The sequence below is a fragment of the Uloborus diversus genome, chromosome 5, assembly GCF_026930045.1.
Source record: "Uloborus diversus isolate 005 chromosome 5, Udiv.v.3.1, whole genome shotgun sequence".
NCBI classification, from domain to species: domain Eukaryota; kingdom Metazoa; phylum Arthropoda; class Arachnida; order Araneae; family Uloboridae; genus Uloborus; species Uloborus diversus.
Genome location: NC_072735.1, coordinates 117,987,201 through 118,005,137, shown reverse-complemented (window position 1 = coordinate 118,005,137; position 17,937 = coordinate 117,987,201). Strand labels below are relative to the sequence as shown.

Genomic DNA, 17,937 nt, shown 5'->3' with positions numbered 1-17,937 from the left:
GTAAAATATCCTACTGCTGCCCAGAGGCGACGTAAATTTAAAAATATTAAAAAAAATATATATCATTCATAATTGATGAGCAATTAATTTTTGAAATTCGTTAAAAAGGAATCTTTTGCTGGCACTTCTTTAAAATATTACAACTGAAGTTCTATGGGAGTTACAGAGTTGTGTAATAGCTCATTTTAGATACAATTATATGTACTATAATTTGATTTAAAATTTAACTAATTGTTGAGAAATTTTTTCACAGCATATTTTAAAATCTAAGAATTCAATAAAATTTAAGGTAGTTTCGTTTAAAAAAGCTAAAAGTCAAAGTTAATTTATACATGTAACCGTTAAACTAAGTTAAATTATGTATGTAAAGAAAGGAAATTTCCAATGGGAGCACTTTTTAAAAAATGACGTAATGTCGTAATGCATAAAAAAAATGCATTTTTTGAAAAAGGTTTCGAGCTGCTTTAGTCCAGTCAATGAACACATTGTAGCGTGCATGGAATATGCGATAATTTTTGACTTCAGAATATTGTTAGGGGTAGTTAGTAAGTAAACATACTAAAAGTCCCCGACCCTGGGGGGGGGGAGCTAAAGATGGGAGGGAGGGGGGAAGAAAATTTTGGGTTTTTCGGGAAAATGTCCGAAACGGTGGAAAAAATGCGTTCAAAATAGAAATTCAGCTAAGTAAACGTACTATGAAATTGTTTCTATACATATGTGTCAAATTTCCAATAATTTTCAGGGTATACGTTATGAAAAATCGACGATTTTCGAAAAAATTCTTTCTTTTTGTCACACATTTGCTCTTAGTGCTTCCTAGGATCAGTATTCATGAAAATTGTCAATGACAAGTTGTAGAGCTTTAAATTTCCTTCAACTTGATATGCTATTTTGCTATATTTTATTCAACCAATCAAAAATAACAGAATTTCAAACACGCACTTTCATGGCAAAAAATGGAACACTTGCCATTTACAAATTTCAAACCGACTTGAAAGGATTACTCTTGTGGATTACTACAACACAAATGATGTTTAAAGTGTGTGTGTGTGTGGGGGGGGGGGTCGTGAAATTGTGATTTTGTGACAAGGGGGAACGATAGAGTAAGAAGTGTGACATCAAGCATTTTTTAATACGAATATGTTCATGAAAAGTAGCTTGTTAAACGAACTTTCTGACAAAGGGAAGGGGGAGGGGGTAGATGGTTAAAAATGTTGAAAAAAAGTGTGACATTGTTTATGTGTACAGCCCTTTATCAAGGAATCGGACGAAGATTTGCAAAATTACGTATATGCAGTATGAATTGGTGGACTGAGGACGTGCAGAAAGTCAGCACCATACATACTGTTTAAGGAAATTGATAACGACATTGATTTAATTAAATTTGAATTTGTTGTTATTGAAGATACCTAGCCTACAAAACTGTTAGGCAAAAAGAGACGACTGTATAAACCATATGGACATCAACGTCAGTTAGAAAATTGAAACGATGGTCAAACAAGAAGGTTTCTGTCCAACTTTCATAATAACAGTCAGCTGACAAATCCGCTAATGATGTAGCTGCTGAAAAATGAGACAAATACGCTCCGAGCTTTAGGTGATGTTGACGTTGATATTGCGAAGACGACTATCATCAGATGGCAAAATTCTTCGGTAGCTATCATTTGAGAGGAAGTCCTCCTGGTTGCCCCTTGATAGCCAAATCCTCAATTGATCACAATATTCTGCCAGAAATCTAAAATCATACAACATGTATCTAAGGTCTATCTATCCATCTATCAACAGCTCTTCCTCTCCCGAATTCCCATCTTACCATGGCTATCTCTCATGGTAAGGCGTTCTAGCCACAGAAAAGTCCCGCAATGAGTTCCGTTACAGATCATTTATCAACGTAGCTGCAAACATCTAGACTGATCTCTAACTCTGCCGTACCACCAAGTTAACCTGTAGCTAGGAACTTAATGGTGAAGTACCGGATTGGTGGTTTGGGGAAAGAGGAATGACTAACTTGTGCTGAAACTTTCGGAATCGGATGTTGCTCCTGACGGAATCTGAAAGATGATTTTGACAGATTGCTTTTCTACAAGTGACCAGGAGGTCACTTGTAGAAAATCATCGTTAGACTACTCTGTCGCTAGCTTGTATTGCAAGGGCAGTTGCAACAACGGAGTCAAAATGCTTAAACAGGACGAAAGGGACGACGATGACATCAAATCCATTACCAATTTCTAAGAACAACTTTTCCACTGCTGTTGACATGACCCTTCCGCCTCAGAATAGAACCAAGATGTCACCTTAACGATGATATTTTCATTTTCTAATTACTGTCAGTCCATATTCCATATAAACACTATCAAAATATGATTAATAATTATGTAATAAAAACTATGATTACAAAAAGGTGCTGCCGGTCAGCTACATTTACCTTATTTCTATTATTAAAATTTTCATTATCCTGCTATAGCGTCACATATTCCTTTCAATAAGAGTAACGAATTTGAGTACATGCTATAACTTCATAGTTTTTGATTGCTTTTCAGCTGGGTGTCGCTGTGATTGGGCATAGCTACGTATTTCTTTGGTATCAGGTTTGAATCCGCAGTTCAAGTGTTCAGCCGGTGGATTTTCAAGACACAGAAAACCGTCAGGGTCCTTGTCATATGATTGCTGCACAAGATCCCTTGAGCGCCTGCTTGGCACAGACACTTAGAGACAAAAAAAACGAGATTTTTTTTTCGAACATTATTGTTTTTTCCAGAACGCGTACCTAAAATAACACTGAAAATGTGACATATATGTATAAAAACTATTTCATAATAAATTTAGTTAATTTTTACTTTTATTCGGAACACATTTTTCCTGCCGTTTCCAAGATATAATCGAAAACCACAAAATTTGGCTCCCCTTTCTCACCTTTAACTCCCCCCCCCCCCAGCGTCGGGACTTTCAGTATATTTACTTATTAATTACTTCTAAGAAATTTCTTACTGAAGATATGCTGGCTTTCTGCACTTCCTCAGTTCACTTTCGTTAAATATTGCAATGGGTATGGATATAATTCATACTGCATAAACGTAGTTCTGCAAATCTTCGTCCGATTTCTTGGTCAGGGACTGTTCATAAATGATGTTACACTTTTTCTCAACATTTTGACCCCCTCCCCATTTGTCACAAAGTACTTTTCACAAACTGATTTTTATAAACATATTCGCATTAAAAAATGCTTGATGTCACACTTCTTACTCTTTCCCTCCCCCTTATCACAATTTACGAACCCCCCCCCCCCCCGCCTACCATTAAACATCATTTGAGTTGTAGTAATCTACAAATACTTCTTTATTGTCCATCAGGATTGTCGAATTCATTGAAGAAAGAGGAAGTGCGCGATCCTTTCGAGTCAGTTTGAAATTTGTGAATGGCAAGTGTTCTATTTTTTGCCATGAAAGTGCGTGTTTGAAATTATGTAACGTTTCATTGGTTGAATAAAATATAACAAAGTAGCATATCAAATTGTAGGAAATTTAAAGCTCTACAACTTTTTCTTTAACAATTTTCATGAATACTGATCCTGGGAGGCACTAGGAGCAAATGTTTGACAAAAAGTGAGAATTTTTCCGAAAATCATCGATTTTTCATAACGTATACCCGGAAAATTATTAGAAATTTGACACATATGTGTAGAAAGTTTCATAGTAAATTCATTTAGCTTGAATTTTTATTTTAAACGAATTTTTTCCACCGTTTCCGACATTTTCTCGAAAAACCCAAAATTTTCTTCCCCCCTCCCTCCCACCTTTAGCTCACCCCCCAGGGTCGGGGACTTATAGTATGTTTACTTACTAACTACCCCTAACAATATTCTGATGTCAAAAATTATCGCATATTCCATGCACGCTACACCCCTGTTTTGAGCACTCATTGACTGGACTACATATAAACATCAGGTTAAAAATAAATAAATAAATAAAAATAGAAACGATTTGGGAGTGTGAAAATTATTTTTTGCTTTTGGCAAAACACAAGCGAAAATAGTAGCAGTTCCCTTTATTTATACTAATTTCGGATAAAACATACATTTAGATGATCTAACTGATGGCAAAGATAAAAGGACAAAGCTTTAAAAATAAAATTTCAGTTCAATAATAATTGTTCATCGCAGGTATTCAAAGCTGTTGCATATATTTTAAGTACCTTAAAAAATTTTCAAAACAGAAAATGATTGTTGCAATACATTTTACTGATAAGAGTTTAAAAAAAAATCAATCGAGAAAAATTATTGATTTGATTAAATCCATAGAATTATTGCGATGCATATTGAAATAGCATTTGTTGGGATCATTGTTAAACACTTCGACGCCTGGAGTATTATGTTAGGAGGAACTTATTTCTGCTCCAGAAACGTTTATAAGCTTAGGCTGAAACACATGAGCGAAAGCAAATGGAAACCAAGCAGTTTTAATCATGAAAAAACTTTTTTCCATGTTTGACAATGATTCTTTCACGTACCTCTCATTGACAAGTTTGTCCTTGGAAGGATCACGTGGTTGCCGTTTCATGATGTCACTCTCTGGGTGCTCGTAGGCCAACGATATTGCTGGCACCTGTTGGAACCACACTCCTGTCATAAACATTCCAAGCATAGCTCTTACCCAACAGCGGAAGATACTGCTTGCCAATTGTTTCCCACCATTTTCAACCTCGTTTTGCGACTTATTAGAAAATACCAAACCGTGTGGTTTTCGCTTTTTTTCCCTCCCTTTTTACTCTCGAATTTCAATTAATGTGTTGCATTTGATTGGTTCACATATTTTTACTTCGTTTCTTAATCAAGTTACTTTATTGTTTGCATAATTCATTCGCTTTTTCCACTAGTTGTGTTGATTGTACTGCGTAAATTTACTGAGTTGTAATTCGTGTTTTATATTAACTTCAATTTTTTTAATAGCGGTTTTGAGCAATGTCGTACATATGATGCTCAGATACTGAAAGACTAATATCCCTAATTTTAGTGAATATAACTGCATGCTTGCCAACACATTTTCAAATTCGGTGTGAAATATTTTACGGCATCATATTCTGTCAAAATATATTGCAAATGCATTACATTAAAACTTGTTTTTTATACTGAAAAAGCGGACCACGTAGACATACGCTTTTCCTTCAAAGTGCATAATATTGAATAATCATATCGTTTGCAACCCATTAAACTTTTTTCTTGTGTGCCGTCCGTTTTAAATCTTTTTTTCCTTTTTGGTCTTTACAATCTATCAAAATTTTAAACCAACTAAAACTTCTGTGAATAATTTTTCATTTTACTTCCATTTTACATGGGGTAAGAACGATAAGATTTGTTATAAAATAATATATTGAAATAAACTTTAGTGAATTAATGTGATTGTAAGTGATTTAATAATTTTAGTTATTGATCCGATATTTCTACTTTCAAAAACCGATTTCAACAATTTCTGTTGTTGAAGTTATTTATCTTGTATCACAATCGAAAATGGCAGCAGTATCATCCTTTTCCAATTTGCATTTTGGAAAAACGGAATGGCAACACTATTAAAAAGCAACAATGACGGTACTTGCAGATGAACACCCATTTTTCATGCAAAACATGGAGCCATGCACACACAAACAGTTCCTTTTGATAACACCAAAGCGAATAACGGATCCATTTGCAACGAGTAAAGAATTAATTGTTCGCTAATGTTTTATATACGATAATATTATTGGTGACAAATGTGGATTTGATTTTTAATTTTCTCAAGCACTCTTTCTTTAAACACATAGAGTTAAATATTTTAAAATTTGAAATATGTCCGCTTTGTGAAATACAAAATATTATTAATACTAACAAACTGTCATAGCAGTTGCGATTGGAATAAAAACTTGTTGTCGGAAATATTGTATTGCAACCATAATTTATAAACAGTTAGACTTTAGTTCTCATTTTCAAATTAAAACTGAAATGATTCATAACTTTATTAATTTTAACATGCTTAAAGTTATCAAGTTTTAAAGAATAAGGATTGTTGGTTATCCTATCCTATACTGATTTTCTAATTTAATAATTGCATCTTAAAATAACTCTATTTATGACTTTTAAAAATTGTTTTACTTTATAGTTTTGAAATCAACTTTAATGGAGGTTACTCAAAAAAGAAAATAGTTTAGCAAAAACAGAAAAAGAAAATTAATGAAACTTTTTGATAGTTCCTACAAGATCAGAATTAATGGTTAGAATCATCATTAACGTTTTTGATAAAAACTGGTGAAACGGATTTTTTTCCGAGGAAATAAGGTACACCTTGAATCATTGAATAATCTTGATTTCGTCTTGTATGATTGTAAATTATAGTTAGTGATTCATAGAGACGATATCTTTGTTCGTGTTCAAATCTTCGTCTTGATAAAAAAAATCCCATTTTTTGAAATGGATCTAGAAACGTTTTAACGGAACAGTAGTAAAATTAGTTTCGCAAACAGATACTTCGCTTATATTTCAACAATAAATAAGTGTTGCAAATAGCTTGAATAAAAATTTTCGAGAAATCCTACTGTAAGAAAGAGGATTATATACATAAGCAATAGAGAACAAAGAGATAAAATGCATAACATAATAAAATATTATTCATTGTGTACCCATTTTCATATTACGCAGTATATTCAAATTACACAGACTTATGACTTTTATCGAAGTAAATAATGATAAATCTAATTTTTATACAACTTAAATTCCCATCAAAGCATCCCAAGATTTGTTGTTTTGACTTTTTAGTGCAAAGTTTATTTATTTATTTATTTTTTTTTTTGATAGATGATTTAGAACTACCTTGCAATCTTTTTACAATTTTAAGTTTCTTTTTAAGACCGAAGCTGTATTTATATGCTAAAGTTTATTAGCTATTAAGTCAAGATTTTATAAAACGTACAAACACTTTTAGATTTTATTGTGAACAAATTAGCCACAGTGCTAAAATTTTAAGCAATTGTTACGGAAAATTTAAGTGAGTTCAGTTTCAATGTATAATATTTAAACTAATATTAGTTAACTGCATCAATCCGATTGTCTCATTTTTAACAATTAGCGAACCAAGATTTCACGTACAATCAAAATTACAAATGCATTCACATTTACTTGTACCAAAAAAGCTTCACAAAAACCTTTTCGCAACAATTAACATCGATGCAAAAATTAAAAACAAAAATAAGCAAAAATGTTTCGAGCTTCATTTGTACACCAATCACAATGAAAGCCAGAAACAAAAAAACACCAAGGAAGCTTTTTGTATTTACCAAAGCTGTATACTCTTAACAAATAATTTTATATAACATTGAACAACAACAAAGCTTTCGCCCTCAATTTTTCTCATGCAAGCAAGCACTTTGCTTTGTAGGCACATTTAGCAAGCAATGGTAAACGCACAAAATTTAAAAATTGTCTTAGGATGACTGAATTGAAAAATAGAGACCTCTCATTATTGCTTTTAGAAATGTTATCTTGGAGGGTTTGTTTTGTTGTTAATATAGCTTTATGTTTTCCCAAATAAACAATTTAATTGATTAAAAAAACATTTCGTCAAATTCGCAATACACTCAAACCTGTTTTTGTGCGTTCTTTCCTATGTGCAACTTTTTTTTGTGCGGAATATGATAATTTAAATCAGATTGGGACTCAAAAAGGGGATGTTTCCTTCAATCAAAAGTACTACTTTTAGTGACTCAGATTGGAAGAATAAGCAAAAAAAAAAAAAAAAAAAAAAGAAAAAAGCCATGGGTCCAGAAAATACTTTTATTTTTCCAACATTTAATTTTTAACTAATTTTTTAAAATGTCTGACTTTTGAACTAAAATATTTCTTATCGTGTGACGTCACAAGTGATAAAAGCCATTTTGAATTGGATCGTGTGGTTGTTTTTTCTGGCAAGTTATCGCCTATTAATGATGAATGTCGTTGAAGATTATTTTTTTTTAAGAGAGAAAATAAGTCAAGATTAAGGAAAAAAACAACGTAACTTTCCGCATGTTTTGACCATGCTCTTTCAGAAAAAAACGTATTTTTGAAAAATGGGAAACATCCCAATTGACGAAATTATTTATAAAACGAACAGTTTTTTTTTATCCAATGATTTTTACCCTATTCACCGCAAAAAAAAAAAAAAAAAAAAACAGGTTTGAGTGAAAAACTGCGTTATAGAGAATGTACCATATGCTGTAAAACAATGCATTTACATTTTTGTTTGAATTGCCCTTTTTCTCTTCGTGGAAAATTTTACTGCAAAAAAATAGTTTAAAACTCAAGATAACATCGGGGATTTAAAAAAAAAAAAAAAAAACCCCGGAAGAATACTTGACTGATTAAATCAATGATTCGTTTAAATACTTAATGCTCAAATGTATTACCAGTGTTTTGTTTACATGGCTGATTCTGAAGTTGACAGATGTACCTATGCATTTCTTAAAGAAACAAAATGTTCCTCGAGAACTTTCTGAATTTCAATAGAATTACTGTCTCATACATTTCAGTGCAAAAATAAACTTGTTCGATGTGCTGAAGAGTAGCAAAGTATTTCCACCAATTTATTATAATACTTAACAAATAAATAAATAAATAAAAAATAGGAATGGAAAAAAGTGATTTGTTACGTGACATGAATAGATGAATTAATTGAAACAGAGGAATCGCAACAGTTTGACTGGTTTGTAAGCTTCGATTTTATTCGCGAAAATATTTAAGGTATTTTATGAAGCGTTATGAGTAATACTGGTTGAGTTCTTTAAAACCATAATTTCATAGTTTTGCTCTTTCTTATAGAAAGAAAGAAAGAGTTGCATAAATTGAAAAAAAAAAAAAAAAATCTGAAACTTGTCATGGAACAAAAATGTGTATATTTACCAATTATTTGAATGAGGAAACTTTTAAAGCTTTTTAACCTACAAAAACAAATTACTTACTCTTATATGACAGTGAATAGGGAATGGAGCATTTTTGAAAGGGAGACGAGGGGGGGGGGGGAGTCCATAGAGTTTAGTTAGATTTTTGAAGCAAAAATCTGCTAACTATTGTTTTTACTTTAGTAACTGTTGAACAATGACTCTTAATCAGCACTTTTGTGCAATGGAATTTTTAATATTTCTTATTTTGCAAGGATTCTATGGTTTAATATTTCAAATCACGAAGTATTGACTTTTTAATTTTCAGTTTTAATCAGGTACTATTTCTATCCAAATAAATGATATAAAAACAAACTACATTTCAATGGAAATATTTTATTGTACTAATTGGAGCAAAAAATCTGGTATGCATAATTCATTTAAGAATTTTTATTGCATAATTTGCTTTCCTTTGCCTTCCTCTTTGAAAATCCTACTTCCATCTTTTTAAGTTTTACGAGATTAAGTATTTACGGTTTCGTGAAACAAAGTTTTTAGCCCGAAACTAAAATCCTCGTTTAGAGCTATTAAATCGAACACTTTAGCTTGCTGTTTAGAATGCACTTAAAAAAAAGGGGAAGGGGGATATCATCAGTAAAGCCGTCTTTTTTTTTTTTTTTTTTAAAAAAAAAGCTTGTTTTTCTACGCGTAAGAGAAAAGTATTTCAGAGGCGTTATTTGATGAAAAATCTTGCTCAATCGCGTAATAACTGTTTCGTTTCCTCCTCGTGCAATAAAACCTCCGGTAATGGATCTTCTCAGGTAGAATTCTTTTTTAGTGCGTAAATAATAAACATTGCCATTTCTAAAAAAAGCTTTCTAGTGTTAATGAATTACAATGATAGCACAGCTTTTAGCAACTGTCAAATTTTTCTGCATACTATTATTTCATAGTTGTCTCCTAATTGGTAGTAATGTACGGTTTATTCTCAGAGGCTTAGTCAAAAAGAATTTAGACAGTAATGAAATGACAATTTCCCGCGTTTTATGTTTTCATTTGTTTATTTTAATACTGCTTCAAAGGAAAAAATGAAAAAATAATTACTTAAGATTTTTTTATCTAAATTTTTCATTGCATCGGATCAAAATCTTGTATTGTAATAACTAGATAGAATCACGTTGTGATTCTTCAATACTTTTAAAATCAACAACAAATAGTTTCAAAAACTATTTGTGATGAATGTTATCGCAAAAATATGGAATGTTCACATTTCGAATGTTTTACTTTCCATATGCAAAGCAATATTAATTTTCATCAAACCTTGTTAAAGGTTGAAGCTATTTCAACTTTCTTCAGCGCTTTTACGTAATCTAGACTAGTAACTTTAATATATATACTGTAGCAAAAACGACAATTCAAATTTATTTTCGTTTATCCAGTTAGTGATTGAAATATGTGTCATAATACCTAGTTATCTTTACCAGAATTATTTTTTCGTGTTATTTCGGATTCTAATTTTGAAAGAATGATTAATACTCAAGTGTTTTCGTGAGTAACCATTCATATGCTTCTATGCCCAGTTTTTATTTCTGACAATTTATTAGAAATGAACAATGTTACCATTTGCATTTAATCAGCTGATCACTTTACTTGAGCATTTATTGCTAAGTAGATGTAAAATTCAGAAATTGCGGTGTTTTACATTAAAAGATAGTTGAAAAATAGAAATGCTTGTTTCAAAATTCAAGTACGTAATTGCAAACTTCTGTTTATTTTATCCACACGAATGAGAGGATAAAACATTTGAACGTGAAGCAAGCACAGTGAATTATCAAACATCCACTCCATTAAAAGTTTTTAACATTTTCGAAAAAATTATAAATGGCCCCGCCTGTTTAAAAGGGACAACTTCGTTATTCAGTTTACATTTATGATTTATGATTTTACTAACTTAAGTACTTTTGTACACCATCAGAAAGTGTTTATGCTAATTTTAGAAAATATTATGTTCTTGATGGAATTTATGTTGCTATTTTAATGCTTATTCTATTTCCAGTGTTTTACAGAAATACGTGAAAAATCTTTTTCATTAAATAGGGTCGTTTGACCAGTTAAATAACTAAAAATTCGTTTTTTTTTTAAAATTAGGTTTCAGACAATAAGTTCAGGTAATTTGGCAACAGTAACTTCCTTCTATATAATTCTAAATAGGAAATGGCTAGAAAGTTTTGCGTTTGTCCATGGGGTCAGATGCATTCATGAACTAGTGAGCTACGCCATTTTTTTTTTTTTTTTTTGTTTAAGTTCTCGAAATGCTTAAAGCAGAGCCATAAAAGTACTGATTTTTTTTTTTTTTGATTATACTATCAATAAAAGTGCTTTTAGTGTCATGTACCAAATGCTACATTTTTTAACGATATTATGATTATCTGAGGATGAAATTATGCTTTAGTATTTGTACGGTCAACATACTGTAAGGGTAGTTTATTGGTTAGATTACCCCATATTCCTTTTAAGGAGATTTACGAGTCTCCATTTTAGTTAGTAAATTCGTCTAGAAGCATATGGATTACGGCCTATTTAAGTTATGCTCAACAGATTAATGATTTTCCGCGAAAGATAATACATTTTACATAAGAAATTACGCAAATTAATGTATGAGTCATGTGATTAAAATTCTGCTAAAATTGAAGTTCCCAATTCTTCAATATAAGCAAGGAGGCATTGTGAAAGCTTTTAACTGGGCTACCATTTTTTAATAAGTTAATGTGTCTCTGTTAGCTAATTATGGCTGTTTTAGCCTCTGGTTTCTGGCCATGATAATTAGTTTTAGTAATTAATTTTTCATGATTGTAGAAAAATACAATACATTCAGTTTAAAATTTTCGCATGCGTGTGTTTAAAATGGAATTGCTTCAAAATCTGAGGTTAGTGATGAATTTAAACAGCTTTCGCTCCCGTTTTTAAAATCTCCGGATTACCTTCTATCGCAAAAGAATTCTTGGTAATTTTTGCTTATCATATTTTGATATTGTGTGTTTTACCCCATAAAAAGTATATCTATTGAATATTGTTATTATTATTGTTATGTTTATTATAACTATTACTATCATTATTAATATTATTGGTAATGTTAACTGTTGTCATTATTATTATAATTATTATTATATTACTATTTTTTTTATTGTTAACTATTATTATTATTCGTATTATTATTGTTGTTGTAATTGCTTTTATTTTATGTTTCTGTTAATTTATTTTTTGATTATGTTCGTTGCTGATTCACAGCGCTCTTTCTCGAATTTCACTGAAAATTTCAATCATTTGAATTTGATGACACTTTCTGTAACACATGATTCGCATTATGCTCATGCAGCGTCCACCATCCATTGAACAGAGGTTTTATTGCACCCTGTTTCGAACGTGATGGGAGATGGGTTGCATTTACCTCTCGTTCACAAGCTTATCGACACTCGGGTCACGAGGTCTCCGTTTCATAATATCAGATTCGGGTTTCTCGTAGGCCAGAGAAATCGCCGGCACCTACAGGAAAGTAACCACCACAGAAGAAAAGTAAGGGCCACACACAAGTCATGCAACACAACAACGTTCCAAAAAAATACAGATGCATTTCCATGAATAGCATTCCAATACACAAAGAGCAACATATTTATTAATGCAAGGCACTGTGATGCACATATCAAAACACATAAATCACATTTTAGCTCAAAAATACATCATAATATAATTTTAGTTCATAATGGAATGATGGCATCATATAAAATAACATACAATCTTTTTTATTTTACATACAATTATCGAAATGTAAATTTATTTCATTATTGTTTCTAGTTTTTCATGTTTTAAGCTTGCGATGCAGAAACCTCATTTGGTTAATTTTAATAAAAGTTAATCAGAAATAGACTTACATTTTTTCATAGCAGAAGTAACTTTATGTTTTTAAGATTGTGTTCGTTTTTACGTATTTAAAAGTCTATGCTTATTATTAGAATTCTTACACAATCATAAATTAGAGTTATTTATGATTTTGACTTTAATACGAATTTTTATCTACCTTTATTCTTCTATTCCTTATATGTAAGTAATTGAACAATAGAAAGAGTAACAGTTGTGTGCAACAATTCAAAATAAATATACTTTAAAAAAAAAATAATTTTTCTCCTAACCAGTTAGATATTGCAGTTTTGAAGTAAAAAGCTTGGCAATGATATTTGGTTTTATTCTAATTTTTTGCATTTGAATCTGTGTTTATTTTTAACTTTTAACTGTGTCATTTTGTGAAATTGATAAGAACGATTCTCAACTTTGATGTCTAGTCCTTACGGTATGTGTTAAGTTGGAAAATGTGAAACCATTTCATACTAGATTTTAAATAATCAATTAAAGTATTCGGAAATATTTGCCAAACATTCTTAATAAAAAGCAATGTTATTTAAAAGAGTGATGAACTTGATAAATATTATTCAATAAGGTGCGTGTCGAATTATTAGAACACTTTTTTTTTTGAAATGTTCAAAGTTTTTTGAAAGATGAAAAGGTATTTTTTCCATTATTTTCTACGCCATTAAAAATACTTTAGTAAACATTATTGTTATAATAATAATAATAATTATTATTATTGTTATTATTTTACTGTCATTGTTATTGTTGTTCTTATTATTATTGTTATTCTTATTTTTATTGTTATTATTATTCTTATTGTTATCGTTGTTATTATTGCTATTGTCGTTATGATTAATATTGTTATTATTATTAATATTGCTATTGTTAACTGTTGATTATCATTCGTCATATTATCATTGCTGATTTTGTTATTGGTATTATTTTATGTTTTTATTTATTATTTTTTTTTTTTTGATTGAAATAAAATGAAATTCTTTGCTGATTCACAGCGCTCTTTCTCGAATTTCACTGAAAATTATTTACAATGTCGTTTGAATTACATCATGAATGATTAAATGGATCATGATAAAAAATAATTAATTTGATGGCTATTGTGACGAAAGGGAAATAACAACCACATGCACTGTCTCATGCTCATCAACCATACTTACCAAATCTGTACCCAAATCAATACAGAGGATAGTCACTGTTCCCAGGGGCAGCGGGACGTCAGCCAAAATGAAAAGTAGGAAAGGCGTAATTTCTGGAATGTTACTAGTCAAAGTGTAGGCAATGGATTTTTTCAAATTGTCGAAGATCAAACGACCTGACGGGAGATATGAGTAAATTGAAAGCCAAGATAAAGATATAGTTCTTTATGGCGAGGAAAATGTATGTATAATTTACCTTCTTCTACGCCAGTTACTATGGAAGCAAAATTGTCATCTAACAAAATCATGTCCGCTGCTTGTTTACTCACATCACTTCCAGCAATACCCATGGCTACTCCTGTAAAAATAATTCAAACATTAATTAAGTTTGAAAGTTTTGCTCAATGTGTTTATGATAAAATAAGGTTTTTTTTCTTATTCCAACCAATTATTATGAAAAGAAAATGGTATGAGTGATATTTTCCATAATTCCTTCCAATGGGGATACCAAGATGGTGCACTTCTTGGTATCCCCCCTCCCAGTTTCGCCGACACGAAATTCTTCACCCCCCCCCCCCCGTTTTTCAGTTAAAATCATACCTTTTGATCCATTAAAAGAGGTAGGAAATTTGAAATGTCGGCAAAACTGGTGATAAACCCACTTTTTATATTCATTATTTTTTGTGAGTTTTTATACGGAATTTATTTTAGTTAAAATAACAGTGAACGCTCAGCCTACTACGGATGTCGTGTTTTCAATATACGATTCTATGAAGCTAGTATTTAATCAACGTTTTTAGAGGATGAAAAAAAAAATACACAAAAGCATTAAATCTATATTAATTCTGATTATTTCCAATGTGTATGCCTCAACGATAAAAAAAATCAAATAAACCCATGTTTTTTCAATTAAATTATTATACGTTTCTATAAGATGAATCTTTTTTTAATGAGGGACAAGATTTTTGAAAAGTACATTAAGGAACTTGGATTCAAAATGTTGATAACATTGTTATTTATGATGAAATATAATTTATGGAATACAGTTACAGCATTTGCAACCTCTAAAATTCATCTTTTTCTGCACTGCTGTTTTTAGGAATGACTACGCAATACTGTTTTCTTTGATCGAGCACATTTTCTAAGCAAGATACGAAACCAAAATTGGTCTCGAGGAAACTTTACCGATATCGGCTTTCTTCAAGGCAGGAGAATCGTTTACGCCGTCTCCTGTGACAGCGACGATGGCTCCTTGCCGTTGGCAACCTTCTACGATGATCAACTTCTGTTGGGGAGAAGTTCGGGCAAACACGATCTCTGTGTGGTACTTCAGTATATTATCCAAATAGTCACAAGCCATGTCTCTTAGTTCAGAACCATGAACGACTGCTGCCTTTGCGTCTCTGAAAGAAAATGGACAAAGTTCGTTAGTACACCGTAAAAATTTGTGTAAGGTAATCAGTATTAATGGGCGTAACGTTACATGAATTCTGGAGGGTGTAGTATCATTGTTTTAAAAACCCAAATTGTTGGAGGAACCTTGCACTATGGTTTGTCAAAAGATCCACTTGCAATCAGCAAAATTCAAAGCGTATGCGTAAAGATCAGTATCAAATTCTTGCTTTGGGACCTGTCTGTGAGACTCGCGTTGTGGTTGCGGACACCATTCAGGTTATTTATATTTAGAGCAATAAAAATATCTTGTTTGTATATTAATAAAATACATAAATAATTGAAATATATTGGTTGTGAAATAGCATGGACTTGATAAATATTGAATAAACGTTTAATTTAAAGCAAGTGCTGTAAAGAAGACAAAAAACAAGCATAATTTTTTTTTTTTATACTGTTCTAACGAAATTTCAAGTATTGTAACCTACTAATTCATTTTTATACTTTCAATTTAAAACGTTCATAAAGAACTTATTACTTGATGATTTATATATCTGGATAATTTAAACCATCGAATAGTTAACTTGAAGTAGAAATCTATTTACAAATTGAAAATGAGTACCCGTTCAAAAAAGTCAGATGAAAGCTTAATTTTTGCTAATGTGCAACCTTTCAAGCAATTTCTCTGTAAGTTTAAAGAAAATTCTGGTATAACTTTATGTAGAAATGAGTGAGACGTTACGCTATAAGTACATTACCATGGTGTAACCTTCCACAAGCTGTGTGTAAGTTTACATCAGATATGTCGGTTAAGTTATTCTCCAGCAGTGGATTCAGTTAAGATTTATGATCCTTTTAAACAACAAATTTCATTATGAATTCAGGGGTACCTCGATGGGAGTTAATAGGAGTGACTCTAACCTCTCAAAGAATTCGTTTTCCGACAATCTTGTCTCACAATTCGACAAATTTGAAAATAGTACTTCAATATTGCATTTTTTAAAAATAATGCCTATAATGTTTCTTCCATTAGATGTCTTTTTCAATGATGTCTAATGCCTCTTTTCATTACTGGATGTATTTACACGTTCATGATTGTATTTTATTATTCTTAATTTTTATTTGTTCGGTAAATTCTGACTTTCCGCCCTCCTAAAGAATTAAGTTCGGAGGGCCCCAGTACGCATTTGTTTTGTGCAATATCTGCACTTACAGTAAAATACCTCAAAAGAACCATTATTTTTTCACTTTCGCCAGATGAGGCAGTGAGATACAAAGGAATATAATAGGATTATCTAAGTTTTTGAAAAAAAAAAATCCTTTGTAGAGTTCAAACCCTAAGTAGGATTTCATTGAAAAGTTTTTCTAAATCATGCTGTATAGCAGCACCTATATTAGGACTTACTAGTACCATTTCTAGTCCCGAAATATATGAGAGATTCTCCCACCATTTTCACTAGCTATTTCCAAATCTTTAACTCCGGCACACACCCCCCCTTTGTTTCTAGGTGCTTCAATTTAGAAACTTTTTTTTTTCATTCTTTCTTAGTTTAGTAGTTAATACACATATTCTGCTTCTTACAAGGTAGATGATTACCTATTTATTTACATCCTATGGCTCGTTTCATTACAAAAAATAATTATTTAGTTCATTATTTTCAAGTGAAATGAAGATATGATTAACTACGAAATTTCGATTATTCCGTTTACAGGAGTTTTCTGATAATGAAGGAATGATTTTCCGTACTAGTGAGTAGACAGTTGAGTATTTGATGATCACCGCAGGTGTTTGAATTTTTATATTTATATATGCTTTTTTCGCAGTGCATTAATAGCAATTTGTTTCTCATCGGGTAAACGGGAAAACTCATGTTTTACCACGACCATGCCTTATTCTTATCTGCAACACTGGCGTTTGTTGAATCTGAGCTATTTATTTATTTATTTATTCCCTTTCTTCTCTGCACGTTAATTATATTTTGTCTCTAGGAACTTTATTATGCTTCACAACACAGACTTGTTACGCTATTCAAGCGTTGATGAAGCTAGATCCATAAGTACGCTTGCATTTATGAACATAGTACATGCCTCATTCGCTTAAACATGGAAAACTTTCGATGAAAATCTAAATGATGATTACTGGTTAGGTTTATATGGATAGTCAAATTTAATCAAATAAATTCTTTTGCACTAGCTATTGTTGTTATAAATAAAATAATATTTATTACTTTTGGTTTTGGTTCCATTAATTATATCGTCCTTATTTTACATGCAAAAATTTTAGTTTTCTGATCATTCAAAATCTTCATCTGGACGATTTTAGAAAATAGGTTCTCACTTTATGCAGGGTGTCTGCAAATTCTTCATCAAAAATATTAAAACCTCAGCGTGTGTGTCTGTAACCCCAACTCTTCCGGACTGCAAATGCCTACTAGGGCAATACTGGTACCGTTGGATGCAGGACATCCAGAGGAAGCCATTCCGCCCTGTCTCACCCCTCAAAACCTTTTGGGATTGGAGATATAAGTTGATAAAAATAATATTAAAATTATCAATTGTCACTCGCCACAGGCGACGAGTGGGAGTTGGCTAGCCGAGCTAGCAGGGGATGGAG

General features: G+C 31.4%; 1 protein-coding gene across 1 annotated transcript in view; it reads right to left on the bottom strand.

Annotated features, from left to right (window-relative positions):
* Positions 1-17,937, bottom strand: part of LOC129222759 (sodium/potassium-transporting ATPase subunit alpha-like) — a 219,185-nt gene that overhangs the window by 12,035 nt on the left and 189,213 nt on the right. The window contains exons 15-18 of the mRNA XM_054857287.1: positions 15,117-15,334; positions 14,188-14,289; positions 13,953-14,107; positions 12,326-12,420 (exon numbers count right to left, since the gene is read on the bottom strand). Coding sequence (XP_054713262.1) covers positions 12,326-12,420; positions 13,953-14,107; positions 14,188-14,289; positions 15,117-15,334 — 570 coding nt within the window. The remainder of the gene's footprint in view (positions 1-12,325; positions 12,421-13,952; positions 14,108-14,187; positions 14,290-15,116; positions 15,335-17,937) is intronic.